Consider the following 27,746-nt stretch of genomic DNA (forward strand, 5'->3'; position numbering starts at 1 on the left):
TAAATAAGAGTAGGAGCAATCCTGCCTCATTATTAATTTGAAAAAAGCACAAAGATAACTAGTCAGAAAATTCTAAACTGAAGAGAGTGTTTAATGAAATCTTTCTATTTCACCATTTTTCTTACTAAGGATTGAGTGAAATATTTTATTTGGGAGAGAGACAGTATTTCAGTAAAGAATGTCATTGATCCTTGTCTTGGTTTGTCCTAAACTCAACCTAAGCCAAATATATTAAGATTTTAATCCATTTTCTTTCATGGCTTACTATTTTTTCTTCTGAAGATTTTCTCAGAAAGTTTATACTCACTGCAGTATTTTGTCTACGATAGGCATTTCCAAGGACAGTTTCCATGCACCATGCTGTTTCCAAAGACAGTGTGTATATTAAATAGCTTACCTTCGAGGCAATGAATGGGGAAGCTCCCAAGTTTGTGGAAGTATGCTCTGTTAAAGCCATCTCCCCAAAGACAGTTGGACAGTGACAACTGCTGACAACAGAAAGGCAATAACTGCATTAGCAGTTAGTAATGTCAGAGGTGGCGTGTACACTGCATAATCGTGAAACTTGAAAACACATTAGTGGTTGCCTATTGAATTCTTTAAAGTGCAAAGATTCTAAAGAATTATGTATCATATTGATTTATAATATAAGATCTTATACTATGTGTTTGTTTTACTAACGTAAAGTAGCTCTCATGCAGTAAATCTCAAAAAGCTTCCTAATTTTTTCGTTAAATTTGGTCCAAATTAGTAAAATGTGTTTTTAGAAATGACCCCCCACCAAAGAAATTCTATAGAGGCTTGTCTTCCTGTCCTGAAGGCTTCATTTTTAAATGTCCTCTTATCATGATGGCTTCGTAATATCATGAGCTATTATTTCAGGGCACAAAACACACTTAGAAATTCCTTGTTAGAGGAGATGTAAATTTTTGTTGCAGATATTCTTCCTGATAATTTTAAGTTGAATTTTGTTTGAATTCTTGCTAGATCTGATTATGCCACACTATTGGTTTGTAAATCAGAGTGTAGCTGACAGACAGATGGGCTAGGAGTAAATGTGTCAACTCTGTGTGTTCTTGTTTATCATTCTGTTCACTTATGCTTGTTCAATTAGTATTATACTCAATCCACAGTTTCTTTACTGGGATCTTTTATTTTTTAATTTTTATTTTACATTGCAGTATAGTTGATTTACAGTGTTGTGTTAGTTTCAGGTGTACAGCAAAATGATTTAGTTATACATATACATATATCTATTCTTTTTCAGATTCTTTTCCCATATAGGTTATTACAGAGTACTGAGAAGTGTTCCCTGTGCTATACAGTAGGTCCTTGTTGATTACCTATTTTATACATAGTAGTGTGTGTATGTTAATCCCAACCTCCTAATTTACTGGGATTTTTTAAAGCCACTGTCCATTTTGTGAGGATTAGTTCAGTTAAAACTAGATGATATAATCCGTAAGTCCACCTAACTGAGCATATATGGACTGCAATTCACTAAAAGCCAGTCAGCAAGTTCGGGGGCCACTGTCAACCCCTCCATGTCATGCAGCTTCTGCTCGTCCCTCAGAATACTTGCAGGTCACATGTGACATATCTGATGTATGGGCTACCAGTGTTAATGCATATATAAAATATTTATGAAGTTTGAATCCTGTCCTATTTTAAATTAAAAAATATATCCAAATAGGCCTAACATTTACGTCCTGTACCCCGTGTGTACATCAAAGGTGCTAATCACAAAACTGTTTCATCTGGGTAAAACTATCATTGGTTACTGGTTTAGGCATGGCAGAAGGAAAGGCGGGGAGAAAAAAGGTGACAAGAATACTGAAATTTTTCTCCTTGAACTTAGGGGAAAACGTCACCAAATAAATGTGATATATTCCTTTCATGTGGCTAAGTAATGCATATAGTTTTTAAAAGGTGCAAAGAATTTCAAGCTTTGCTATGGAAGTCAGTAAATGTGAAGTCTTGCCATCACTTAATTCCTCTGAGCCTCAGTTTCCCCATTTGTGGAATGAAAGAAAATAGCTCTCCAATCTCAGTTTTGAGTCTCTTTTGATTCTTCTATTGATAATTGATTGACTGATGAGTTCGGAACAGACAGTACATTTTAAAATTGTACAATATCAAACTAAGGCATATGAGATAATAAAACTACGTATTATAGTTACATAGTACTTTCATCTTTCCAAAGTAGTTTTTCATCTGTTATTCCTGTGTTTTTACAATTCTATGCAAAGAGAAGGCATAAACGAGGAAAGCTGATGCACAAAAAGTTTGTAACTTGCTTGATATCACAATACTAATGAATAATTCAGCTTTGTTAAAACTTTGGTGTTCTGAACCCCTGACGTGAACTCTGAAGCCAAATAACTTCACTAAAAGCAGCACACTAGGTCTGCGGTAGTTCTGGAAATAAGGATGTGAGAAACCAGAAGGCTTAGAAAGGGCTGAACCCCCCAAAGTTAAGAGGCTTGACACACAGTGCACTTAATAAATAGTGAATGAATGAGTGAATGAATGAGTGTTGGAAAGAAATCAACCTACTCTCTGGGAAGACAATATAGAAATGATAGCATGAGCACATTACATGCTAATCCTGGCTCTGCCACTGTCACCTTTCTGAACCTCTGTCTCCTCATCCATAAGTACTTTAATACTTACAGAGCACCAACTGTATTCCAGCTCTGTGCTAGGTGCCTGCCCTTGAGGTGTATCAGGAGATTGACAGGAAAAGACATTTCAATGAGAATTAGTTAAAAATTAGCCAAGCAAACATAGGTAGATACATCATCTCAGGCAGAGGGGTTGCTTCATGCAAACACAAAGAAACAGGTGAGCCCTAGCATGGATGATGGGAACATTACAAGCTGTCAGGAATTACTTAAGTAGTAAGTGTAAGTCAACAAATGACACCCAAGCTGATGGTAGGTTGTGGAGTGCCCCATTGCCTTACTGAGGATATGTTATAGGTGATGGGGAGCCAGGAGTGGGACATGGTCAGGTTTGGGTTTGGACATCTGTAACTGTGGGGATTAAATGGTATCAATAATTTTTGCCTTCGACCAGGTTCCCTAGGAAACAGAGCTTGAGGCAGGGATTAGGTGCTGATACTTAATTGGGAGGTACAATCCCAGGTCCTGAGAGTGAGAGAGAAAGAACATGAGGCAGGGAAGACTAGGAAGTAATGCACGGTGATAAGTTACTGGGCTGGCCATGTTCCCTGTGTTTCAGAGACACAGTGGTTGCCCTGCAGGTGTGCCCACTTGGCCATGTGTGGATAGGCAATATGGAGAATCCTGCTTTGGAATGATTTGTGAGAGGGTGGAAGGCATGGGGAGTTATCTTCCCATCACCTATGCCACTGATCTAATTTCACCCCATAAGGAGAAAACTTCTGCATTGTTTCATCTGGTTTCTTTGACAGTTGATCAGGAAGCCAGATCCCATACTCCACAGTATGGCTTTTTATCCAAGTGCAGAAGTGGCCTTAGAAGCCAGAGATTTGGGGCATGTGGCAGTTGGGCCTAGATGCACAGTGGCAGCCAAGCAGAGTGCTCAGCCCATTTGGGCAAGTGAAAGTTAGGACAGTCCTAGGCCAGCCCCAGGTGGAAGACCTATGAGGACTCAAGCCCAGCTGATTGGTCACAGTGGTGGGATGAAGACCAGCCCCTTGGAAATACCCAGCCAAAGTCGAGGCTGAGGCAAAGCAGGCAGCTGAGGACCCAGGAGTTCCTTGTGGAACCCAGATATAAAACAGATGTAAGGGGAGCTGTTCTTTGAACAAAAGAGGAGAATCCACACTCCCTTTTTCACTCCACGCATGGTGATCTGGATGCACCCCCTCCCAGTGCTGCTTAGAAGACAATTTGATATTAGGTTAGATTGTCTGCCTTCTGGCACCAGCACTCAGACTTTTTTCAGCAGGGTAGAGGCGTAATACATCTGAGGAATAATATTTCATTGCCTGTAAGATGAATTTGTTCTCTTACCATTTTATTGGTTTGTGGAATTGCAAAGAAAGGAAGATGTAAACAAGGGTAAACATGGATAGAGTTATAATAAATTGTGGAATTTGAGGTTTTTGAGAATTTGAAGTTCATCTAGTTCAATTCCCTCATATCACAGATGAGGAACCTGGAATTCCAGGGGCTAAGTTGTCTTGGAAAAGGTCATCCAACTAATTAGTGACAGATGGAGGGCTAGAACCAAGGGAATCTGATGCCCAGTCTCAGGCTCTTTCCCCTGTGAATGTGTCTGTGTATATATTTTTGGAGTTCATGAACTTGCTTCAATACTTTTAAAAATTTGCCTTTTATTTTCATAACAATATAAAACCATCAATTTTTGCTTATCCTGAACCATCTGAATGATCACCTAGTATTTCTGTAACCAAACTAGTGAATCCTTCCTTTGTTGAGAACATAATAGTACAGGCAAGCCAAGTACAGGCAAGCCAAGAATCTGCCTGTTGGACTGCTATAACCAAACACCATAGACTGGGTGGATGGAATTCAACAGAAATTTATTTTTCACAGTTCTAGGGGTTGAGAAGTCCAAGATCAAGACACAAGCAGATTTGGTGTCTGGTTTCATGGTTCACAAACTGCTCTTTTCTTCTGTGTCCTCACATGACAGAAGGGGTGAGGGAATCTCTCTTGTGCCTTTTTTATAAGGGCACTAATCCCATTCATGAGGGCTCCACTCTCATGACCTAATCACTTCCCAACCACCCCACTTCTTAATATCATCACATTGCGCACTAGGTTTCAACATATGAATTTTGGAGAGCACACAAACATTCAAAACATAGCACTGGCCCCTAGTAATTAGTCCTGAATTCACTTTGCAATACAGTATGTTGCAGGAGTTCCATCTTTGTACATATTTATTCAATAACAACAAAGGAATAGCAAAAGCTTTTTCTCCACCAAATTCCAGCAGTAATCTGATTCGATACCCATTTAATGCAGATATCAGTGATGCTGTAATGCTGACTTTATCCTGAAGTTACTAGGACAATTTTGCTTGGTTATCAGGTGACATTTTGCTTTAAATGGCATCTGAGGATTACTCCTGAGCAGAGTTTTTAGATGAATAGGAGATCTGAGTAACCTCAACTAGCAAAAAGCATCTTGAATTCATTAATGCTCTCTTTTCAAAATATTTGTATACATAGGCATTTTCTATATTAGAATAATTATAGTCAAAATTCTGAACCATTAAATATAGGACAGAACCTGGGACTGTTTCTACGAGTGTACCCAATATTGAAAATTTAGTTGCAGCAGAAAAGTATAATCTTTCCTATAGATGTGCAATGGTAATTTAAATTTTATTAGTTTCATAGCTTTTAAAATTCAATTTGTAATTTTTTCTTAGCTTATCATCTTCTAAGAACAATTACTTACAGCATTCTTCCTAGTTCATACATATTTTTAAAGCATAAAAATAATACACTTCTGTACTTGAAACCTGAGTTAATGTGTCCTGTTCAAAACAAGTCTGGAGGGACTTCCCTGGTGGCGCAGGGTTCGTGCCCCAGTCCGGGAGGATCCCACATGCCACGGAGCGGCTGGGCCCGTGAGCCGTGGCCTCTGAGCCTGCGCGTCCGGAGCCTGTGATCCACAGCGGGAGAGGCCACAGCAGTGAGAGGCCCGCGTACCGCAAAAAAAATAAACAAGTCTGGATATCACCCCATTTAAGAGCTGCCTCACATAGCACATTCCTCCAGGATGCACAATTACAGCAATGACGGACTGGTTAAGGAAAAAGCCTAGATCTTAGATTCCAGAGTGCTAGGTTCAGGTCTGGCTCTGCTAATAACTAACAGTGTATCTCCATTGATTCATGTGACTTCTCTGGCCCTCAGTTTCCTCATTGGTAAATTAAGGAGATTTTGAGGATCACAAATCCTTATGCCTATTGGCGCTGGGCACAGAATTAAGTGAAATAGTCCAGCTGTAAGTTAGACAGTATTGGGGACAATAACTCAGAGGACATTTGCTCTCTCTTTAAAGTTATTTAAATTCAAAATTTTTTAGCACAATAAAAACAACAAGTCTATGGACCAGCTTTGATCTGAGAATGGCCAGTTTGCAGTTCCTGGACTGCATCTTTAGAACACCTTCCCCAACTCTAAAGAATTAAGTGCAATGACTCTAATATATATAAAAGAGGAGGAAGGCCAACACTTAAATGACCAGCACTTAATGGTAATAGGCATAAAAGGAAATCCTCCAGAAGGTTTCAATGTGTTTTAAGAGTGATGCAGTATCACACATAGGAATAGGGCATGAGCAGGACTGGAAATTCATGATCAGAGCGAGTGAAATACCTTTCTTGGTCCCAAGCTAACCAACCAAAAATACTATCTGAACTGTCATCCCTGTTCAATTCTCCAGTGTTATACTCTCAATCTAGTCCAAAGATTCATTCACATTCAACAAATTATAGGTTAGGCACTGTGCCAGATGCCAGAAAGATCTGTAGAAAATCATATTCATGTTGCCCCTTTTTATTAGAGAATGCATTTGATTAGCTGTTCTTCACCACTGCGTTTTTTAACCCTAAATTTGTTCCAGGTATTATTAAGAACTAATTCCAATTAAAATTTGAATATTAAATAAGGCATTTGATATGATTTTTCATCATTTAGAATCTAAGGGGACAGCATGAGAGTATTTTGAAATGGATGTTGTGTTTGCAGGAACAGTGAGGTTACTTGATATACATCCTAACTTTAGGAAGATGTTTTCCTGACTTGGTACAGATCCTGATTTCCTGCTGTCTTGATAGTTAGCGTTTAGTGCATGCAGATTTTCTATCACTGACCAGGACGTTTCTATTCTTCGTTTCTTGCATCTATATTCCTCTTTCTCCCAATTGTTTCTAGTCTGGCTATCTTTCATGTCATTTTTGATAGGCAAAAATAAAACATATATGTCAAACTTTGATTCAGTTTCTAAAATCACTCTCACTAAAGATGTTTGAACTCAACCATAAGCTTTGAGGCCCTATTCACAGATGTTTAACTTAAAAGCAAAATAATAAACTATAAATAGAGTGAAGAATAAGAAGGGGCAAAAATTTAATCTGTCCCTAAGAGCTGACCACCCCTTGTTTATGACGATACCACATCTATTCTTATAAATGGCTATTTCCTGTTTCAAATGTCTTTTATTCATGTCTGCCCCCTTTCTCTCTGTTTATTGCCCTTGTGGTTTTGGTCGCCACAGTAGCTTTCTCTTCCAAATCAATTGACATTTTTATGAAAAGAGTCTGCAATGTGTTCAGCTCTGAGGAGGTGATATATAGAGCATCGGTTGCCATACTATTACAAAGTCTCTCTTCAGGCAACTCTCGTACGTAACACTTCAGCTATAATGTTTTCAGAGGATTTGTTTGTTCGTTAACTTAGATTTATGCAGTGTTCTGTGAATAAATTGGCATGGTTTTAAAAATGTAAAACATATGACATCATCATAGTAAATGGTCTACTCTCTGCTTAATAACATTTCAGAACGAGGGCAAAACACCTATTGTTTTAGTGACACAAAAATTCACTCTTGGTAGTTTGCCTCTTTAGACAGCTTATGTTAGTCTCTCTGTAAGCAAAGCCCCATTGATCTGGGCCATCTAGGGACTGAAAGCCCCTACTGATTTATAAATATGGTGATAGTGGGTAGTAATCAAATCAGATGAGCACATTTTTTTGCATCTTACAAGAAATAAGCAATTAGATACTAAAATAATCAGAGTCTGAATTTTGTGAAGTCAGCTGACATGAAATACATATGCTTCCAGTGGTCCAAACGGTATTTCCATTGATTTATTTTTCACATAGCTCTGAGCAGCCTGCATCTCCACTGTTTGATGTGGCAAAAAAAAAAAAAAAAAAGCCTTTTGCTAATTCAAAACATTTCTTTTTAGGTGCCAGATCGACCTGTCGGCTCTCAGTAGGGAACAGACACACAAGCTAGAGTTGCAGCTGGAGGAAGGGGAGGGTCACCTGGTGTTGCTGGTCACCCTGACAGCTTCGGCCACAGTCAGCATCTCTGACCTCTCCATCAACTCCCTGGAGGACCCGAAAGAACGCGAGGAAATATTAAAGAGATATGTACGTATGTAAGCCTCCTCCTTCAGGGTCATGGGTGACTAGAAGAGGTTGTAAATAATTTACATGGAGTGATAGAAGTACATCTGCAGAGCTGTCTGACAGATGAATCAGCAGAAGCAGATGGCTGGGCAGATGCAAATACCATGCATATCTTTGCAGAAGCACTTGGGGTACCCATGGATATCTAGACAGCTGGTCTTCTCTCGACTCTCTTCCAGAGAAAGTTCTAGATTCTGAGATTCTCCTCAGTAATTTTATCACACCACAAAATTATCATACAGGGAAACTTCCTGTAATGGAAAGTTGAGTTTATATAATACTTTAAAATGAGTTCATTGATTATTTGTCATTGGAATTAAGATTTCCTTGTCCTTACAAATTTGAAATGGAGTTAACTGCACCTACTTTTTAATTAGTAGGTTGGTTACTGCAGGATATTCACAGAAATAATTTTCCCTTTCAACTGCTTAGAAAAGCCTCACTTCATTCCTTTAATTTTTAAAAATCGAATGTGAAATATAATTAAAAGGCAGCTTTCTTACCTTTCGATCAGATGTAGAGTGATAGGGTGGCATAGTGGGTCACTAAAATAAGTACCCTTCTCAAATTTTATCAAACCCAAACATTCACAACCAAATCTACCTATTTCCCAGCATCCTCACGGTCTGCATTTCCCACCATGTAGTTTTCTTGAATCAACAGAGAGGGGAGCTCTTACTCCATTGTTCTCTCTTAGTGAAGCCTCGAGAAAGTGAATGTCTTCGTACCCGTGAAGCTGGAAGAAAAAAGAAAAGCTTTTGCGCTTAAAATTACAAAGCTTGTATTGTACAATGCTGCCAGGTGTTTAGAAGGCTCCTCTAGACACTCAGTCATGAAACCAAGCTCTGACTAACAAAGAACCGCTTAATTTTTTTTTTTTTTTAGATTTTAAAATATTCCTATTTGCTGACTGACATCCTTCCAATAACTGAATTTAATAAAGATGTACCTTATCAGGCTGTGCAGATAACATGAAGTGCTGGTACTAATGCTCTACAATATTCTTCAAACAGATTAGCAGGATGTGTGCTTCAGCAAATTTATTCTGGCTATCTCCACTGAATCAGCTGTCTGCTAATGCTTGTACATCTCATCCACCAATGGTGTTATCATAAACAGTTTAATAGAGGTGACTTAGCAAGGCTAAATAGTATATATTTTTAAACCACCTAAGAGCCAAAGGTATTGTGTGGCCTCTTCTAATATATAATTGCAGTTGTGAAAATTATTTCACATTTTGGTACCCACCAAGACATATTCTCCTGTTCACAGAAGTGAGACTCATGAATTAAAACAATTTTAAAGAAATTAATTCATATATTAATATAAAAATGATTCTAGGTATTATAATATTGTATTTGATGGATTAATATTTGATACTATCCCATATATTAGAATGATACTACAGGCTAGGTAATTAGAAATGATCCAATTACTATTTTTTTTTTTTCTTTTTGCTGTAAGGGATTCCTTAAATCAGCCATTTCCATTTAGAATTTGAGTATTTGTTTCTATACCTACTTTCAAATATTAGTTATTATTTCAGTAAAATGTAAAATATTATGTGGATGTCCCGGCTAATTCTCAGATTATATTCTGCTCAATATACTAAAAAGTGAACCAAGTTTAAATATACTTTTTTTAAGCCCTGAATTTCAAGCATAGGCCTGTATCTCCCTTTAGAATCATATTTGCTAAGAAGCTAGTGTATGCAATATAGCACATGTATTATGATTACTCATAGCAACGCAAGGACAAAGATCTATGATTTAGGGTTTCAGAGTGTTTCCTTTTTATTCTATAGATTATAAAATGAATGAATGCTGTATGACGTTTGAAATATCACTTGTTTTGGAGAAACATATAATATAAAAGAGTTTATTTGTAGAATTATACATATGTTTTCCTGTGAGAACTTGTGTGTTTATTTTTTTTAAGTTTAGGTTCAACCTAAGAATTTGATTTGGCTCTGGTTCTGGTGAGGAAAGTAAGTGGATTGCCCCACTCTCATAAGAAACAGCCCTGAAAAGGTTCTCCATTGCTGTCATTCAGCTGTTCATTGCAAAGCATTGAAGCCCCACAAATTAAACAGACGTTACTGTGTTTGCTATTATTTGATCACCCCATTCTGAAAAGATGGCTAATTCCATTTTTCTTTTTTTTTCTTCTTTTTGCGGGGCGGGTGGTGGGGAAGCAGGGAAGGTCAACAGGGGGCGGGTAGTAATGGGTAGTAGACCAAGAGCGATTGTATGACCTTTTCAGAATGGGGATGCTGAACCCTTGCTCCCCCTTGTCACAGTTTAAAAACCAGAGGAGCTAGTTTAGAGAAGAAGTTGTTAGCATTCCATTTTTATTATGACATTTCACAGTCATCTGATTTAATGTCCCTTGACCGGATTGTCCACCGTGAGACGATAGGCTTGAAATGTTATTTAGAGCATTGATAAAAGGTGAGCGGTTCTAAGATGACAGCGAGTCATAAGGCTGGTGGTGTGACATTAATTTTCTCCACAACAGAGATGGAATAAGACGTCACGGTGACAAGCTGTCAATCAGTTCTGGCCCCTCAGAGCATCTTGATGCCGTAGGACGGGGTATTGCCTCTCCCGTAATAGAGCTGAACTGAGATGCTCTCCCTGACAGCTGCTGCAGCCATAGAGAAAATATATTATACAGCCTTTCATTAAAAAAATAAAGAGGACCCCTCTCCAGAGCCTTTCAATCTTTTCCCATCTATTGAGGGCTGAAAGGATGCACAGCAAATCATAGATTCCTCTGCTATGGAAATTTCTGGCTTCAGAAGCCATCCAGGTTTTGAGGCCTTCTAAAATAACCATAAATAACAAGGCAGGAATACCTCTTGATGAAGCATTCCTTAAAGTTATATTTTTAAACTGATATATTTACATTTTTTGCTTTTTTGTTTTTTGATGTTCTTTTTATAATCCATGTGTTACTGGCCTAAGCAGTTGAAGTTTGCAATAAATTACTGAGTGTCAGCTGACTCGAGGAAATGAAACCTTCAAATAATAATTACCCCTCCAAATGGAAAGCAGAACTTGGGAGCTGAAGCACCAGAAGCAGTGGGACTCTGCAATGAGGTTACCAGCGTGAAAACGATTCTCTGACTGAAGATATTTGTTTTAGTCACGGTGAAACTTAGTTTAAATTGCTCCTAAAAATTAAAGGACAGGAACCTTTTGCTAAAACTCTTCTCCATCGTTAGATTAGGAGACTTACCTGGTCTGTAACACTCAGTAAGCTCTGAGATAAGAAGCAGCTTCCCACACCTGATCATTGCGACCTTAGGAAGACAACATGCCTACAAACCTCTGAATTATAATACTGCGGTCTAAAGTTTCCACTTCTAAACCCTTAATTTACAGGAATGTAAACGGAGAGAGAAGTGCATTTTTATTGAACCCTGTCACAGGCATAGTTTCAACACAGTTTGGGTGATAAACAACTGTTTAAAAACAATAAAAGATTAAGAGCTAATCCTTGTGCTAAACACTCTTTTTGAGAAGTTAGGCTCTGAGATTACACGTCTATCTGCGTTTCCTCCTCTCAGTGTGCCAAGGTCAGAGCATCAGTGTAAACAATGACTAGTCACATGGGGTTGATAAAGTTAATATCACGATAAGCTTGTGCTTGTCAGTCTTCTCACATTCTCAATGCGAAGATGGGAATGTTCCGTGGTAACATTTTAATAGATAACTTTATTAGGTAAAACTACGTTACGCTCCTGCTTTTAAAGCATTTTAACGATTATGATAAAGAAGCACCTTTGATTTACTGAATAAAAGTGCTGATCTTGTCATGAGAAAGATGCAGTGAAGTATAAATAAACAAATGCATATCATGTTCTATAGGTTGATTTTACTCTCTATTTGTGTCCGTTAATTAGAGTTCTGGATTATTTTCTTGCTATCCCTCTTTTAATTCCTTCTGGTATACGCTTATTCAAACTCTACCATTATTAATTTATGAAATTAAATAGGTTTCAGCATTTGGATCTGATTCTTCTATCAAAATTTGTATACTTCTATACCTACTACAATGACAAACAAAATTATAAATTTGAGAAAAATTACTCATCACTTTTGAATTTATTTTTCAATCAACCTGATTTATTTTCGAAGACAAAAATAAAACAAATAAATTTTAAAAACACCTAAAAGGTGTGTGGTAGAAATACGTCTTTTGAATCAAATATTAGAAAATAGTCTTAAATAATTTAACCCTTATCTAGCACCTACCATTTGCAAGCTGCCCAAGAAGAAAAGAGTAGAAAAATAATTAATTTAATGTTGTCTTTCTTATTCCCAAAGTCTGAAGTGTGTTACTTAACCAACAACTTAAGATTCAGTATTAAGAATCAATAGTCTACAAATTATCATGCCCACAGATAAAAGATTTCTTGGAGCGCTTTGGTAAAGGAGACTGATGGAAGAATGCAGACATGTCGTATTTTATAATTTATTGTTCATCATCTACTGCTAATTACTTACGGGGGAGAAATGTTGTGGTATTTTTTCCTCTTTCAAAAAAATCTACTTATATAGCAACAATTATCTACATAAATGTGTGTGTGTATACATTCTTGATGGTGGAAAGGTCATCTGTACTGAAGGAACACAAATATCCCTTTGATAACTTAAGCAGCATCCTGAGATCAACTGTAGCACTTAAATGTTTCCTCAGCGCACTCTTTGAGACCCTTTATGACCTTTCTTTTCTAATACTGATGTTGGGTTCTTTCAGAGCCCATTGCGGATATTTCACAACCTGAAAGATGTGGGATTCCTCCAGGTGAAAGTGATCAGAGCAGAAGGGTTAATGGCCGCTGATGTCACAGGTAAGAGCCGATGCAGTTTTCCTTTTGCCTGTATATCAAGCAGCATGCAAGGTGTACACCATTTGATGACTGAACTTTTCATTTCACCTGACTCGATCATCAGAGTAAATAATACAAAGTTTGTTGATCTTACAAAGATTTGCTATCCACCTGATTTTTATACTGTCTCTGCTTTTTAAAAGAAGGGTAGCATGTTAAAAAGTAAACAATAAAAAGGGAAACAACTTTTGAATTGTTGCCTTCTCCAAGGTTTAGTCAGCATAGTGGTTATATTTCCTTCAGGTTTCATCATTTTGGCATTTTGGGGTAGTAATGCTGTATCTTTTTCTCTTAGACAGTATCAGCTTCCCTCAGATGATATTGTAGCATCAACACTAATAATTCAAACATGCACGAAATCTGTTGCATAGTTCGCTGGAAAGTTTAGATACATAATACTCAATTCCTTGGTATAAACTGTTGGTATTTGGGTTGCTGATACAATTCCTTAGCTGTCCAAATTCCCTAGCACATCCCAGAGATCATTCTGGATCTAAACTAAGCATCTACATTGTTCTAAATTTTTTTTAACCAAGAAGCAGGCCTGTAAAAATGCCAAACTCAGTATGATGTCTTAAAGCTTCCTGATTTGGATATTGCTGTTTCTGTGACATGTTAATTAATTAATTAATTCATCAATTACCAGAATTAAATTATTGTTTTGAATTTGCAACTATGTGAGCATTCACTTATTCTTTAATTTCATAGGCTTTGGGGGGTATTTATACAATTCCTTAAATTGTCCATCTCAAGGTGGATAATAAATAGGACTGATTTGACCAATTTTGTGCAGATTTTCCTGTTCCTGAAAGAAAGTGTCCACTTATTATTTGTGGAAATATGCTTACCACTGTGAATGGCCAGCAAGTTGACCCTTAAAGGGTAGCTAACTTATTTGAAGGGGAGAAATGTACTTTTCCTACCATATAAAGGCTTGCAAACCCATTACATGATCACTGCTGCCCTTAATTCATGGAACAGAATCAAAACCTAATTAAAAGATCACATGCCTTAAAACTAAAATAGCAAATGTCTGTTCAAAAATGGCAATATTTAAAATCTTTTAATGTTTGCATAGTATTGAATGACTGTTTACTGTATGATAAAAGTAAAAATGTTGAGAGTTTACAGTTTCTTTAAAGAGGATTTTATCAACTCATTTGTAACCAAGAAGATAATAACAACTGTCAGATATTATTTCAAAATAGGCATACCTGAAAAGAGTGGGAGAGAGGATTGTTTGTAATCTTTTTGCAAATATACTGACTTGGCTCCTTGTACTAAACAATTCGTGAATGCTAAGTTTATTCACTTTGTATTTTATTTCTGGTGTGGTTAAAATCAAATTAATCTGGACACAGTGATTTCTAAATTATTATGCTGCTTTTGTTATTAGAACCAACAGTCAACAGTGAATGGTTGACTAACTGCTTTTTTTTTTTTTTTGCTCACTTTGGACATTAACTTAAAGACCAGAACAGGAACTCAGGGCTGCTTTTACACTACAGAGGTTCTGGCCAGCCTTTGATTCCCAGCAGCAGGTAGATTCAGGAATTCATGGCCAAGATGTTCACCATCATGGGAAATATCTTCACTTTTCTTCAGGATTTTCTGCGGGGTAGGGGAGCACCCAGTGTTGGGCTAAAAACATCTGAAGATAGGGAGAAAAGCCTAAAATAAAAAGTATCTCAGAGGGCACCTAAGTGTTAAGAACTATCACTGGGTATTTATAGTGGGCACAATAATTTCTTATAGAAAAATTCAAGTCCCCTTTACTTCAGAAGTTTATATACCTGCCCATTACACAAGTTAAATGCAATTATATGTTTGTCTCTCTTGGAGAGAAGCTGTCATTGCTTTTGAAACTTCATGAATATGCAAACTACGTTAACCCAGTTGGCCTATATGCCACTAAGCAAGTTAAAGTACATGTTCTCTTGAAGCTGGAAAAAATAGATATATTTCTTTCATAATGGTTCTAGGTAAATTAATGTGACTAAGAATCACCTTTTCCCTAGGGATTCAGTGAGACATAATTTTGATCTGGTAAAATGAACTTTAATTTGGGGAATACTAAATAACAGATTCTCCATTTTTTCCTTCTAGTTTTAGGGACATAATGATTCCTCATTCCTCACTGACCTTATAATCTAATGTGCTCTGAATTGAATAAGAGAGATGTTAAACTCTTCAGGGGCAAGAGGATAATTCAGTCTTTGACCTTGCTCACTCTTAGACCTTTTGTGGTCTTTATGACATTTGTGATGGTGGCAGAAACCGAGGACCATGTTTTTAAGACAGAAATTTCTGAATAGTCTACCAAGTTTTTAAAAAAAATCTTTACTTCTGAAAAGGATAAATATTTATATGTATACTGATCCTTCCTGGTCTTTATCATGAAATTTGGGTATCATGAAATTTGAGCTTATCACAAATAAGCTATTTGCATACTTTATCTCTTACTTGCTCAAAGAAGAACTTTAAAAATATGTTTTATATCTCAGTGGATAATCATAGTCAGGCTCTACAAGATACTCAGCAACCATTTGAGGGAAGGGAGTAGAGTCAATGGTGCGTCTTCAGATGCTCAAATTAGCATCCATTTAGGATTGTTGTGGATGGAGAGGGGATATTTTAAATCACTTGTAGCAAAGAATATTTTTTGACCTGATATAAATGAGGCTATAGCTATAAGATACTTAGTTGGTTTCTGAACACTTTCCCAGACAAGTCCAACAACACAAACTCATATTTGCCCAACTTTACCCTATATTTAAAATATTTTTAATGATTAAAACATAAAGTTAAACTTCCATAGTTTAAGCAAAAAATTTAAAATAACAATATTCTATCATTTAGCATGAGCACAAGGAAAAAGAGATTCTATAATCTTTTAAGTAGCCATCAATCTTACTGCAGTTACAAAGAGTTTTTTCCTTTCAAAATGTAAAATTTTTCTTTTGTTACAACACATTCATTGAGAAACATTGTGATACTGTATTAACTCTGTGTGAATAAAGAGCAATTGAGACTCTCTTTGAATGAGTGAGTATAAAGCACAAATTACTTTTTAATGAAACCCTCAATTCTTTCCCTTTCCACAAAAAGCCTATAGCCTTGTTCAGCTGAAGTCTACTACAGTAGGTCACTTCAGTTAAGCCCCTAATAAACTGTTGATAGTCGAGGGTAGTTTTTTCTTCCATCTCAATAGCCCAGTGTTGGACAGTGCACTTCAAATCATTAAGGTTAATACAGATTTTAAAAAGAGATTAACTCTGGTGGTTAAGGCCTCAATTTACAACTCCCACACATACACATGCATTGAGCGAGGCACAAGAGTGGATTGAAATTTCAGTCAAATTGTGGGCAGCCTTTCACAGCCTGAGAAAGTGGCGCTCCGGTTTTCAAAGTTGGTCAGCTAAATTCTTCGTGAGGGAAAAAGTTTGATTAACTGAAAAATACTGCACGGTACAACTTACTTACCTTTCACGTAACCAGTGAAAAGGTTAATGTCTCTCTGGATCATCAAAGCAAAACCTGCAGATCGTCTGGCCCTGTGTTCACTGGGGGAAGATTCTACCACTAAATCAAGTGCTCCCTGAAACTGGACAGATTATGAGGAGAGAGAGAGAGAGACCAATGGTGGACTTTTTTTTTTTTTTTTTTTTTTGGGGGTGGTGGTGATGGGAAACAGTTCATGTATGTTGGAATTTGTCTTTTCTAGTTTCTAATTATTTCTTCCTTGGACGGGGCCTAATTCTTGCTTTCAGCCGAACATTTAAAGTCTTCTGTATTGAGTGAGGCTTTCTTTGCAGCATATTTAGACCTGGCCTATTGGTTCTTTCAAGTTCTTAGAGAAGAAAAAGAAAAAGGTTCTTCTCCTCAGCCCCTCCCCTTCATTTTCCCCTGGGTTTTTTTTGAGCTCCTGAGGAAGAGGTCACAGCCTCCCCAGGGATTACCAGCCACTCAGTTTCAGAAACACTGATATGGGAAACTGTGAAACCCTTTCAAAAGATGCCCTACCTTTTCACTCTATTAAAAGGTACACTAATATAAAACTTCACTCCAGGTGAACTGATCTCTCAAATTAATGCACCATCTCTTTTAGGAAACAATAGAGGGAGAGAGAGAAAAAAAAGGAAGAGAGGGAGAGAATTTTACAGTTAACATAAGCTGTCATTGAAATAGTCCCATTAAATGAGCATATCTTTTTCTAGAGCAACACTACACTGTAAAGATTTGTAACTCACCAGCTCCATAGTCTGGAAATCTACTAGTTTCTAAGAGAGCTGTTGACTACCCCTTTTTTTGCATAGACTGTTCCCATGTTTTTCTTTAGGAAAACTGTCTTCATTGTTGGAAAATATTTCAGTAACAAAACAGCAGAAAAAGACATGCTACTGGTTTTTTTATCAGCTTCCCTGAGAGTCTTATTATCTTAAGAAATAACAGTTAGCAGCTCAGATTCATTAGCAGAGCTAAATTTAAACCACCATTTGACAGGCTGCCTAGAAAACATTTTGTTTTGCTGTCTGTGGGCTTTAATTAAGATGTGTTCAATTTCAGTCCACTTCAGTCTAGCCTCCACACCCCACCCCAACTTGCTGTGTCACAGACCGGCGATCAGACACTTTCAGATGGTCCGGCCCATGACTTTGACCTTCTGTGCAGTCCAGCGTTCCCTGGGGAACCGTTCAACTCATGAGGTCTGATTTCACACTTCCAGGATGCCTCAGCTCTCTTAACAATGACAGGGAGACAAAGCCCTTTAGAGCAGGCCGCATGGGGACTTGTTTAAATTGGAAACCAGAGAGGAGTCAAGGAACAAGGTTATGGGCTACAGAATAGTGCTTTTAATAAAGAGCTCACAGCTCCGGCTCAGCTCAAAGAAGTCTACCTCTGTACAATTAATTGAGCCATTTATCTGGAGCATCTTAGGTCTCTACTTTCTCACAGATTGTGTGGTAAATATCAGCTAGGAAGCAAATGAGATATGCATGAAATGAATTTTAACACTTTGATTACTGTGCCTCCAGTCTTCATTAAAAGTAAATTTATTTGTATTTCTGACCTCATTATCAGTAGGCTGCCTGCATTTTTATTGGTTCCTGTGATTTCCAGCTTGTGTGTGTCATGAAGGTATATTTTATACAGAGATTCGGATTTATTATTCTTGATATTTTCTCTGAACATTATAGGTCTATTCAGAGAAAGAAAATGAAAAGGTAGCTGTACAGAGAAAGGCGAGCCTCTTCTTTGAAAGTTTTATATACTGAATGCCAAGCACATATACATCCAAGCTATTATCCTTTTAAAAAATTAACTCTTGTGGGTTACTCAAGCGAATTGCATAAGATATGAGCAATTGTCACTTGAGTGGCTCTCAGAATATGATAGCTCTACCGGTAGAAGTACCTATGCTGTTTCTTTTATAGAATTGTAGCAGTTTGAATTTTTTTTTTTAATTTTATTTATTTATTTTTGGCTGCGTTGGGTCTTCATTGTTGCGTGCAGGCTTTCTCTAGTTGTGGGGAACGGGGGCTACTCTTCCCTGCTGTGCACAGGCTTCTCATTGCAGTGGCTTCTCTTGTTGCGGAGCACGGGCTCTAAGTGCATAGGCTTCAGTAGTTGTGGCACGTGGGCTCAGTAGTTGTGGCTTGTGGTCTCTAGAGTGCAGGCTCAGTAGTTGTGACACACGGGCTTAGTGGCTCCGCGGCATGTGGGATCCTCCCGGACCAGGGCTCGAACCCGTGGCCCCTGCACTGGCAGGCGGACTCTCAACCACTGCGCCACCAGGAAAGCCCAGCAGTTTGAATTTTTAATAGCATATGACTTTCATCGCCATCATCACATTTAACAACATTGACGATATCTGATAAATGCAGCCTTAGAATTTATGATCATTATTTAAAACCTATGTTAGAAGAAAAGAAAATGGATATCCTTTAAACTCTACATAGTCCCATTGAAAGTATTATATATCTAATGCAGTGGAATTCCTTCCTATTTGTGAATTATCAAGGGTAAAATAATTTACCCAAAAAGGGGGTTATTTGTGGATGTAATTTTTAAACTTTCACTATCTTAAAATCTTAAAACTATATTTCTTGGGCTTCCCTGGTGGTGCAGTGGTTGAGGGTCCGCCTGCCGATGCAGGGGACACCGGTTCGTGCCCCGGTCTGGGAGGATCCCCCATGCCGCGGAGCGGCTGGGCCCTTGGGCCGTGTACGCTGAGCCCGTGCGTCCAGAGCCTGTGCTCCGCGGCGGGAGGGGCCGCAACCGTGAGAGCCCCACGTACCGCAAAAAGAAAAAACAAAAAAACAAAAAAACTATATTTCTTGAAACATAAACCAAAGTTTTACACAAAATATATTTTAAATTTCCCAAGTATGCTTTATTTCCTTTATATAACCTAATGTTTCTATTTGCTTTTTAATAATTAAGCTTGTAGAAGACTGTTAAGCAGATAGTACACTTTGAGAAGAAATTTCCTGCAATTTAGAATGCATTAAAAACATCCAACACCTGACATTCTTATCATTATAATATACCTAGTTTAGAAAACAGTATGGCGCATATACATGTTAAATGTCTTAACACTATATAAATCTCTTCCGTAAGAATGAGACTAGACAAAGGCATCACAAGGAAAGAAAGCAAATCATTGCTCTTTATTCTTTTATGCCACCATATTGCATATAGAAATAAAAGTTGCTTCCTTTTAGTAATTTTATTTTTAAAAAGCTAAATCATATTCTAATTATAGAAATGCAAAAGTATCCGTCTAAAACCAAAAGTTGATAAATTTGTGAAAAGAGGAATTAAAATGATAATTTAACATAAGGGCTGGTGAGGCCTGAGTCTGAACTAGTGTTTTACAGGGAATTACAGAAATCATGTGTGATTCATATGCAGGTCACATGGTTAGGAGATACTGCTCTGGAAGAATAGGTGGGATGACAAAAGAGATTAATAATTGGGTTTGATATGCTCTAGAGGTGAAGAACTATGGGCTGAGAAAGTGGTGGTCCCACTATCAATGGGAAATGAGGAAAAGAGAAATACTATAAAATAATTAATTGAGTTCTGTGGAACTAAGATTACAAAATGATCCTTTGAGTAAAGAGATAGAGAATTGCTGATTTGGCTTGGAGGGCTAGCTTCAGGGTTTCACTCAGTGCTGGAAGAAATGCTTTCCGATGTTAGAATTAGTGTTTAAAATCAAACTATTATATATATTTTGTTACATTATGATATTGGTGTGTAAATAAGAAATGCATTTTCTAGAACGGTGCGTTAGGGAAATGCTGCAGACAGGATCTGGATTTAACTAGGCTATTGAAATAAAATCTTACTACAGGGATGTTTGGATGATATGATAGTATAGTTAGACTCATAAATGACTAAACCTTCAAGCCCAAAGGGTGATTATATTAAAGGATTAATGGCTAAATGGAGGAATGCAGGGCTCTATCCTTGGTCTAACCTGTTCAATGTATTTACTAATGACTTTGAGGAGATAACTGACTGCTTCCTTATCAAACTTGCTAGGAGGCATAGTTAATTCATTTTACATGAGACTAACGTATGTATGCTATTTATATATATATATATATATATATATAATAGGTACAATATACAATTTATATGTATATAATCAAGAGACTGAAATTTCAGGCTTAGTTCTGCAAGATGAACATTAAAAAGTATAAATCAAAAATCTTACCTCTGTACAAAACAGTGATGTCTTGCTTTAACAGTAGAAAATACAGAAAAGACTTTGAGTCTGACTTGAGTTTAATCTCCATGAGAGTGAATTATACATATGTCAGTTTTGTTACATTGAATAAAAGGAGAATGTTGAGAATGATACTCTCTTTTGGGCTCATCAGACATCCTGGGGTATAAATTCAGTTTTAAAAGCTACACTTTAAACTAACCAGAAAATATCCTTGGTTGGTATATCTGGCGTTTTAAAATCAAGGCCATTGAAAATAGCTCAGTGAAAGTGATAATGACAATAATAGTGGCAACGAATATTTATTGAGCCCTTATCACATGTCAGACACTACCCTAAGCTTGGTACAAGGATTATCACAGTTAATCTCACAACAATCTAATTAGGTATTGTTGTTATCTCCACTTTACAAATTAGAAAACTGAGGTGTGGAGAGGTTAAGTAACTTGTCTAGATCAACAGACACACACACACCCCAGCTTGTACATGGCAAGGCAGGGATGCCAATCCACATCTATTGAGTGAAGCCATGAAGTTGAACCAGAGAAAGGAAGATGTGGAATTGGATATGATTTCTTTTGTCAATTATCCAAAGCCTTTCATGGGGAGGGTGTTGATAGGAGTTGGCAGAAGTAGTAATGGCCAAGGTTCAATCCAAAGAGCAAACTTCCTTCTAGCACATTTAATCAGAAAGGGATTTGTTATAGAGTTTTCAATGGATCACAGAATCTCTGGAGGCAGGAAGGGTCTAAGAAAACAAGCTCTAAGCTCACTTTCCAGAAGTTAATACTAAAGCTACATGAAAGAACCAAGGAGTTTCGGCTCCTGCCACATGGGTATGTTGGGAAGACATTGTGTCAGCTGCTTACACTACTCCTGCTTGCTGTGTGAGCAGCAGCAAAATGGACTCCACACACGCTCAGATAACTGAGTTCTAAAGTCAGATCTTAGGCAAGTACCTCTGATTGGTGCAACCTAAATCACATCTGCAACCCCAGCTGCAAGGGAGGCCCTTGTGGCCTCTCTAGGTCAGGAAGAGACATACTAGAAATAGTTAGAATAGATGCTCAGCAAGCCATCCACACTATCCAGTGCAGGAGAGCAGGTAACAAACATGAATCAGATACTCTGGGTGACAGATGCTGTGCCCCTCCTTTATACCCGTTATTTCATTTAAACTTCAAAAATTACTACAGAGGGTAAATCATAGAATAGACAATAGCTAGAGAGACATAAAATGTAAAGAAGCTTTTCCCCCAAGTTATGATTGCCAAAAAATAGATCAGAATATTCCTGTGGATGTAGTGATTCCGCATCGCTGGAACCTTTGAAGCCAAGCCTGTACGACCACCTGGTTGCAGAGGGGATTCAAGTCCTATATGAGCTTTTGAACTTGACCTCTAAGGCTTCTCTCCCAGTCCTAAGAATCTGAGATCCTGCAAAGGGTGCCAAGATGAATAACAGATACCTGAATGAGTAGATATTATGTAGAAGAGAAATAAAAAGACAAAGATATCATTCTAAAGACAAAGGCTTGACAGATGGCAATTTTCAGTTTTATTGCCTAAAAATATAAAAAGGTTTAATCACCTAATACACTTCTTAATTTTTTAAGTCTAAAGAATTTTATTCCATTGCAAAAGACCTCTCCAGCTAGTTAATTTACTTATAGGAAAGATTGTCTGAAACCTCATGCTTCTCTGTGGAGAATCTAATTGAATATATATTTACATAGGTCCTAAAGTGTCTTCAAGGGCTTGGAAAATCAAAGGAGCTTATGATATATTTTTATACGTATTTGAGGCCAAAGAACTTTTGTGTTTCTAATCTAGTAACGTCACTTGTATGTAGTTTCTTATTAAATATTAATTGAAAATAAAGCCTTTAAATGTTTTTTTACCATAATTTATCTAAACTCTTAAAGGCTTAGACATAACTTCTCTATTGCCTCTCCTCATTTTCTAAATCTCATAGTCTCCTTTTTCTTTATTTTCCAGTTTCTTGTCTGTCTTGTTTTATTGCCCACTCATCTGTCATAAATTTTGAGCTTCCCAGCTAATACCAAGAAGGTTTACTTCTAGGACTCAAGAGTGCATCTAGTTAAACACAATGCTATAAATATTCTTTTGCATCTAATTCTATATACCAAGGGAAATAAACTCATGTATACATTAAGCTTTATTTCCATTGCTCTTAGTCGTGGTTCTCAAAGTGTGGCTTGGGAACCTCTGGGGATCCCCAAGACCCATTTAGGAATCTGTGAATTCAAAACTCTTTTCATAATAATACTGAGATGTTATTTGCGTTTTTCACTGTCATTCTCCCGTGAGTGTACAATGGAGTTTTTCAAAGGCTACATAATATTTGATCACTCTGATGTTAACATGTCATGGATTTATTATTGTTATTTCTTAATGAATGATAGGTTACATCTCTCATTTTTTTTAGCTGAAGTATAGTTGATGTACAATATTATGTAAGTTACAGGTGTACAATATAGTGCTTCACAATTTTTAAAGGTTATTCTCCATTTATAGTTATTATAAAATATTGGCTATATTCCCTGTTGTACAGTATATCCTTGTAGCTTATTTTATACCTAATAGTTTGTACCTCTTAAACCCATACTCCTATATTGCCCCTGCCCGCTTCCATCTCCCCACTGGTAACCACTAATTTATTCTTTATATCTGTGAGTCTGTTTCCTTTTTGTTATAGTCACTAGTTTGTTGTATTTTTTAGATTCTACATATAATTGATATCAGACAGTATTTGTCTTTCTCTGTCTGATTTATTTCACTTAGCATAATACCCTCCAAGTCCATCCATGTTTTTGCAAATGGCAAAATTTCCTTCTTTTTTATGGCTGAATAGTATTCCATTGTATATGTATACCCCATCTTCTTTATCCATTCATGGACACTTAGGTTGCTTCCATATCTTGGCAATTGTACATAATGCTGCTATGAACATTGGGGTGCCTCTATCTTTTCAAATTAGTGTTTTTGTTTTTTCCAGTTATGTACCCTGGAGTGGAATTGCTGGGTCATATGGCAGTTCTATTGTCAGTTTTTTGAGTCACCTCCATACTGTTTCCAGAGTGGCTGCACCAATTTAAATTCCCACCAACAGTGTGCAAGGGTTCCTTTTTCTCCACATGCTCACCAACATTTGTTGTTTGTGTTCCTTTTGATTATAGCCATTCTGACAGGTGTGAAGTGATATCTCATTGTGGTTTTGGTTTGCATTTCCCTGATGATTAGTGATATTGACCATCTTTTCATGTGCCTATTGGCCATCTGCATTTCTTCTTTGGAAAAATGTCTGTTCAGGTCTTCTGCCCATTTTTTAATCACGTTGTTTGTTTTTTTTGATTTTGAGTTGTATGAACTGTTTATATATTTTGGATATTAACTCCTTATCAGTCATATCATTTGCAAATATTTTCTCCCATTCAGCAGGTTGTCTTTTCATTTTGTTGATGGCTTCCTTTGCTGTGCAAAGGAAATTAAGTTTAATTAGGTACCATTTGTTTATTTTTTGCTTATATTTCCGTGCTTTAGGAGACAGATCCAAAAAATACTGCTCTGATTTATGTTAAAGAGTGTTCTGCCTATGTTATCCTCTAGGACAGGGGTCCCCAACCCCCAGACCACAGACCGGTACTGGTCTGTGGCCTGTTAGGAACCAGACTGCACAGCAGGAGGTGAGCGGCGGTGAGTGAGCGAAGCTTCATCTGTATTTACAGCCGCTCCCCATCGCTCACATTACTGCCTGAGCTCCGCCTCCTGTCAGGTCAGCGGTGGCATTAGATTCCCATAGTTGCGCAAACCCTACTGTGAACTGCACATGTGAGGGATCTAGGTCACGTGATCCTTATGAGACTCTAATGCCTGATGATCTGAGGTGGAGCTGAGACAGTGATGCTAGCGCTGGGGAGTGGCTGCAAATGCAGATTATCATTAGCAGAGAGGTTTGACCACGCAGAGACCATAATAAATCAGTTGCTTGCAGACTCAGATCAAAACCCTATCAGTGAGTGGCAAGTGACAATTAAGCTGCATCTGGTGGCAGCCTTTAAGTCAGAATCCGACACTTATTTTAGTCTGCACACGGCCGACCCATTATTTTATTTACCGCTTTCATCCACGCCTCTTTCCTACACTGTGCTCTTATCTCAGTCACAGTTTTGGTAAGCCCACAAGCTAACCCTAGCCAAAATGAGTAAAAAACAAACGTCGCTAGAGAGCTTCTTTGAAAAGGGGGAAAGACCCAATGATGAGACACCAGAAGTAAGACTGCCAACAAAAAGAAAGCTGCATTTAAAAGAAAATACCAAGAGCCCTACTTAAATTACAGGTTCATTGCAAGAGGTGATTCACATTCTCCAAGCCCACTTTGTATAACATGTGGCAACTGGCTATCCAGCAAAGCCATGAAACCTTCAAAACTGCTTTGCCACGTGGAGACCAAGCACCCTGCATTAAAAGACAAGCCTTTGGAGTTTTTCAAAGGAAAAAACGTGAACACGAAGAACAGAAGCAATTATTGAAGGCCACCACTTCATCAGATGTGTCTGCACTGATTCTTAGTGGCTGACCTCATTGCTAAAGCTAAGAAGCCCTTTACTGTTGGTGAAGAGCTGATCCTGCCTGCTGCTAAGGACATTTGTCATGAACTTTTGGGAAAGGCTGCAGTTCCAAAGGTGGCACATGTTCCTCTTTCGGCTAGCACCATAACTAGATGAACTGATGAAATAGCAGAGGATATTGAGGCACAGTTGTTAGAGAGGATTAATGAGTCACCATGGTACGCACTCCAGGTTGACGAGTCTACTGATGTTGACAACAAGGCAACAATGCTTGTTTTTGTGCGATTTATTTTTCAGGAGGATGTGCATGAGGATATGGTATGTGCACTTTTGTTGCCAACCAACACCACAGCTGCAGAACTATTCAAGTCTTTGAACAATTACGTATCAGGAAAACTGAATTGGTCATTTTGTGTCAGTATATGCATGGACAGAGCAGCTGCCATGACTGATGGCTTTCTGGTTTCACTACTCCAGTCAAAGAGGTTGCTTCTGAATGTGAGTCTATGCACTGTGTCATCCATAGAGAAATGCTGGCTAGATGAAAAATGTCACCTGAACTTAACAACATTTTGCAGGATGTGATTAAAATTATCAACCACATTAAAGTACATGCCCTTAATTCACGTCTGTTTGCACAGCTCTGTGAGAAGATGGACGCAGAGCACACACATCTTCTCTTATACATAAAAGTGAGATGGCTTTCTGAAGGTAGATCACAGGCCAGAGTTTTTGAGTTACGAGAGCCGCTCCAGAGATTTCTTTTAGAAAAACAGTCACCACTGACAGCACATTTCAGTGACACAGAATGGGTCGCAAAACTTGCTTACTTGTGTGACATATTCAACCTGCTCAGCGAACTCAATCTGTCACTTCAGGGGAGAATGACAACTGTGTTCAAGTCGGCAGATAAAGTGGCTGCATTCAAAGCCAAACTGGAATTATGGGGTCGATGAGTGAACATTGGGATTTTTGACATGTTTCAAATATTAGCAGAGATTTTGAAAGAGTCTGAGCCAGGGCCTTCTTTCTTCCAGCTGGTGCATGATCACCTATCTCAGAACTTTCTGAGAGTTTGAGCATTACTTTCAAAAGAGTTTGAGCATTACTTCCCAGCCTCGAAAAACCCCTGACCTGGGAAGGAATGGACCCTCGACCTATTTGTGAATAAGTCAGATGAATTGACTTTGTCCGGGCTAGAAGAGGATCAACTACTTGAGGTCGCAAATGATGGTGCCCTTAAAAGTATGTTTGAGACAACTTCAGATCTCCATACGTTCTGGATTAAAGTCAAGGCGGAATATCCTGAGATTGCCACAAAAGCACTGAAAAGCCTGCTTCTATTTCCAATATCCTATCTTTGTGAAGTAGGGTTTTCTGCAGTAACAGCCACCAAAATGAGATTATGGAGTAGACTGGACATAAGCAGCGCACTTGAGGGGTCACTGTCTCCCATCACCCCCAGATGGGACCATCTAGTTGCAGGAAAACAAGCTCACGGCTCCCACTGATTCTGCATTGTGGTGAGTTGTATAATTATTACATTATATGTTACAATAATAGAAATAAAGTGCACAATAAATATAATGTGCTTGAATCTTCCCAAAACCATCCACCCCACCATCCCATCCATGGAAAAATTGTCTTTCACCAAACCGGTCCCTGGTGCCAAAAAGGTTGGGGACTGCTGCTCTAGGAGTTTTATGATTTTCAGTCTTACAGTTAGGTCTTTAATCCATTTTGAGTTTACTCTTGGATATGGTGTGAGGAAATGTTCTAATCTCACTGTTTTACATGTAGCTGCCAGTTTTCCCAGTACTCTTCAAGACTGTTTTTTCTCCATTGTATATCCTTGCTGCCTTTTTTCATAGATTAATTGACCATAAGTAGGTGGGTTTATTTCTGGGCTGTCTATTCTGTTCCATTGATCTCTGTCTGTTTTTGTGCCAGTACCATACTGTTTTGATTACTGTAGCTTTGTAGTATAGTCTGAAGTCAGGGAGCATAATTCCTCCAGCTCTTTTCTTCTTTCTCAAGAGTGTTTTGTCTATTCAGAGTCTTTTGTCTTTCAACTCAAAATTTAAAATTATTTATTCTGGTTCTGTGAAAAATATCTTTAGTAGTTTGACAGGGATTGCATTGAATCTGTACATTGCCTTAGGTAGTATGGTCATTTTAACAATATTAATTCTTCCGACCCAAGAACACAGTGTATCTTTACACGCTCTCATTTTTAATTTCTAGAATGATAAATTTTGATAGATATAACCCCCACACAAAAAAACTGTTTGAGATCCTCAGCAATTTTTAAGAGTTCCTGAAACCAAAATGTTTAAGAACTGTTGCTGTAGGG

At 37.8% G+C, this 27,746-nt stretch overlaps 1 protein-coding gene across 3 annotated transcripts in view; it reads left to right on the forward strand.

The window, feature by feature from the left end:
* MCTP1 (multiple C2 and transmembrane domain containing 1) overlaps positions 1–27,746 on the forward strand; it is a 539,870-nt gene that overhangs the window by 336,641 nt on the left and 175,483 nt on the right. For all 3 annotated transcript variants that reach the window (XM_007469753.1, XM_007469754.1, XM_007469755.1), the window contains 2 exons: positions 7,942–8,128; positions 12,932–13,025. In XM_007469753.1, coding sequence (XP_007469815.1) covers positions 7,942–8,128; positions 12,932–13,025 — 281 coding nt within the window. The remainder of the gene's footprint in view (positions 1–7,941; positions 8,129–12,931; positions 13,026–27,746) is intronic.

The sequence above is a fragment of the Lipotes vexillifer genome, unplaced genomic scaffold (genome assembly GCF_000442215.2).
Source record: "Lipotes vexillifer unplaced genomic scaffold, Lipotes_vexillifer_v1.1 scaffold67, whole genome shotgun sequence".
In the NCBI taxonomy this organism is placed as follows: Eukaryota; Metazoa; Chordata; class Mammalia; order Artiodactyla; family Lipotidae; genus Lipotes; species Lipotes vexillifer.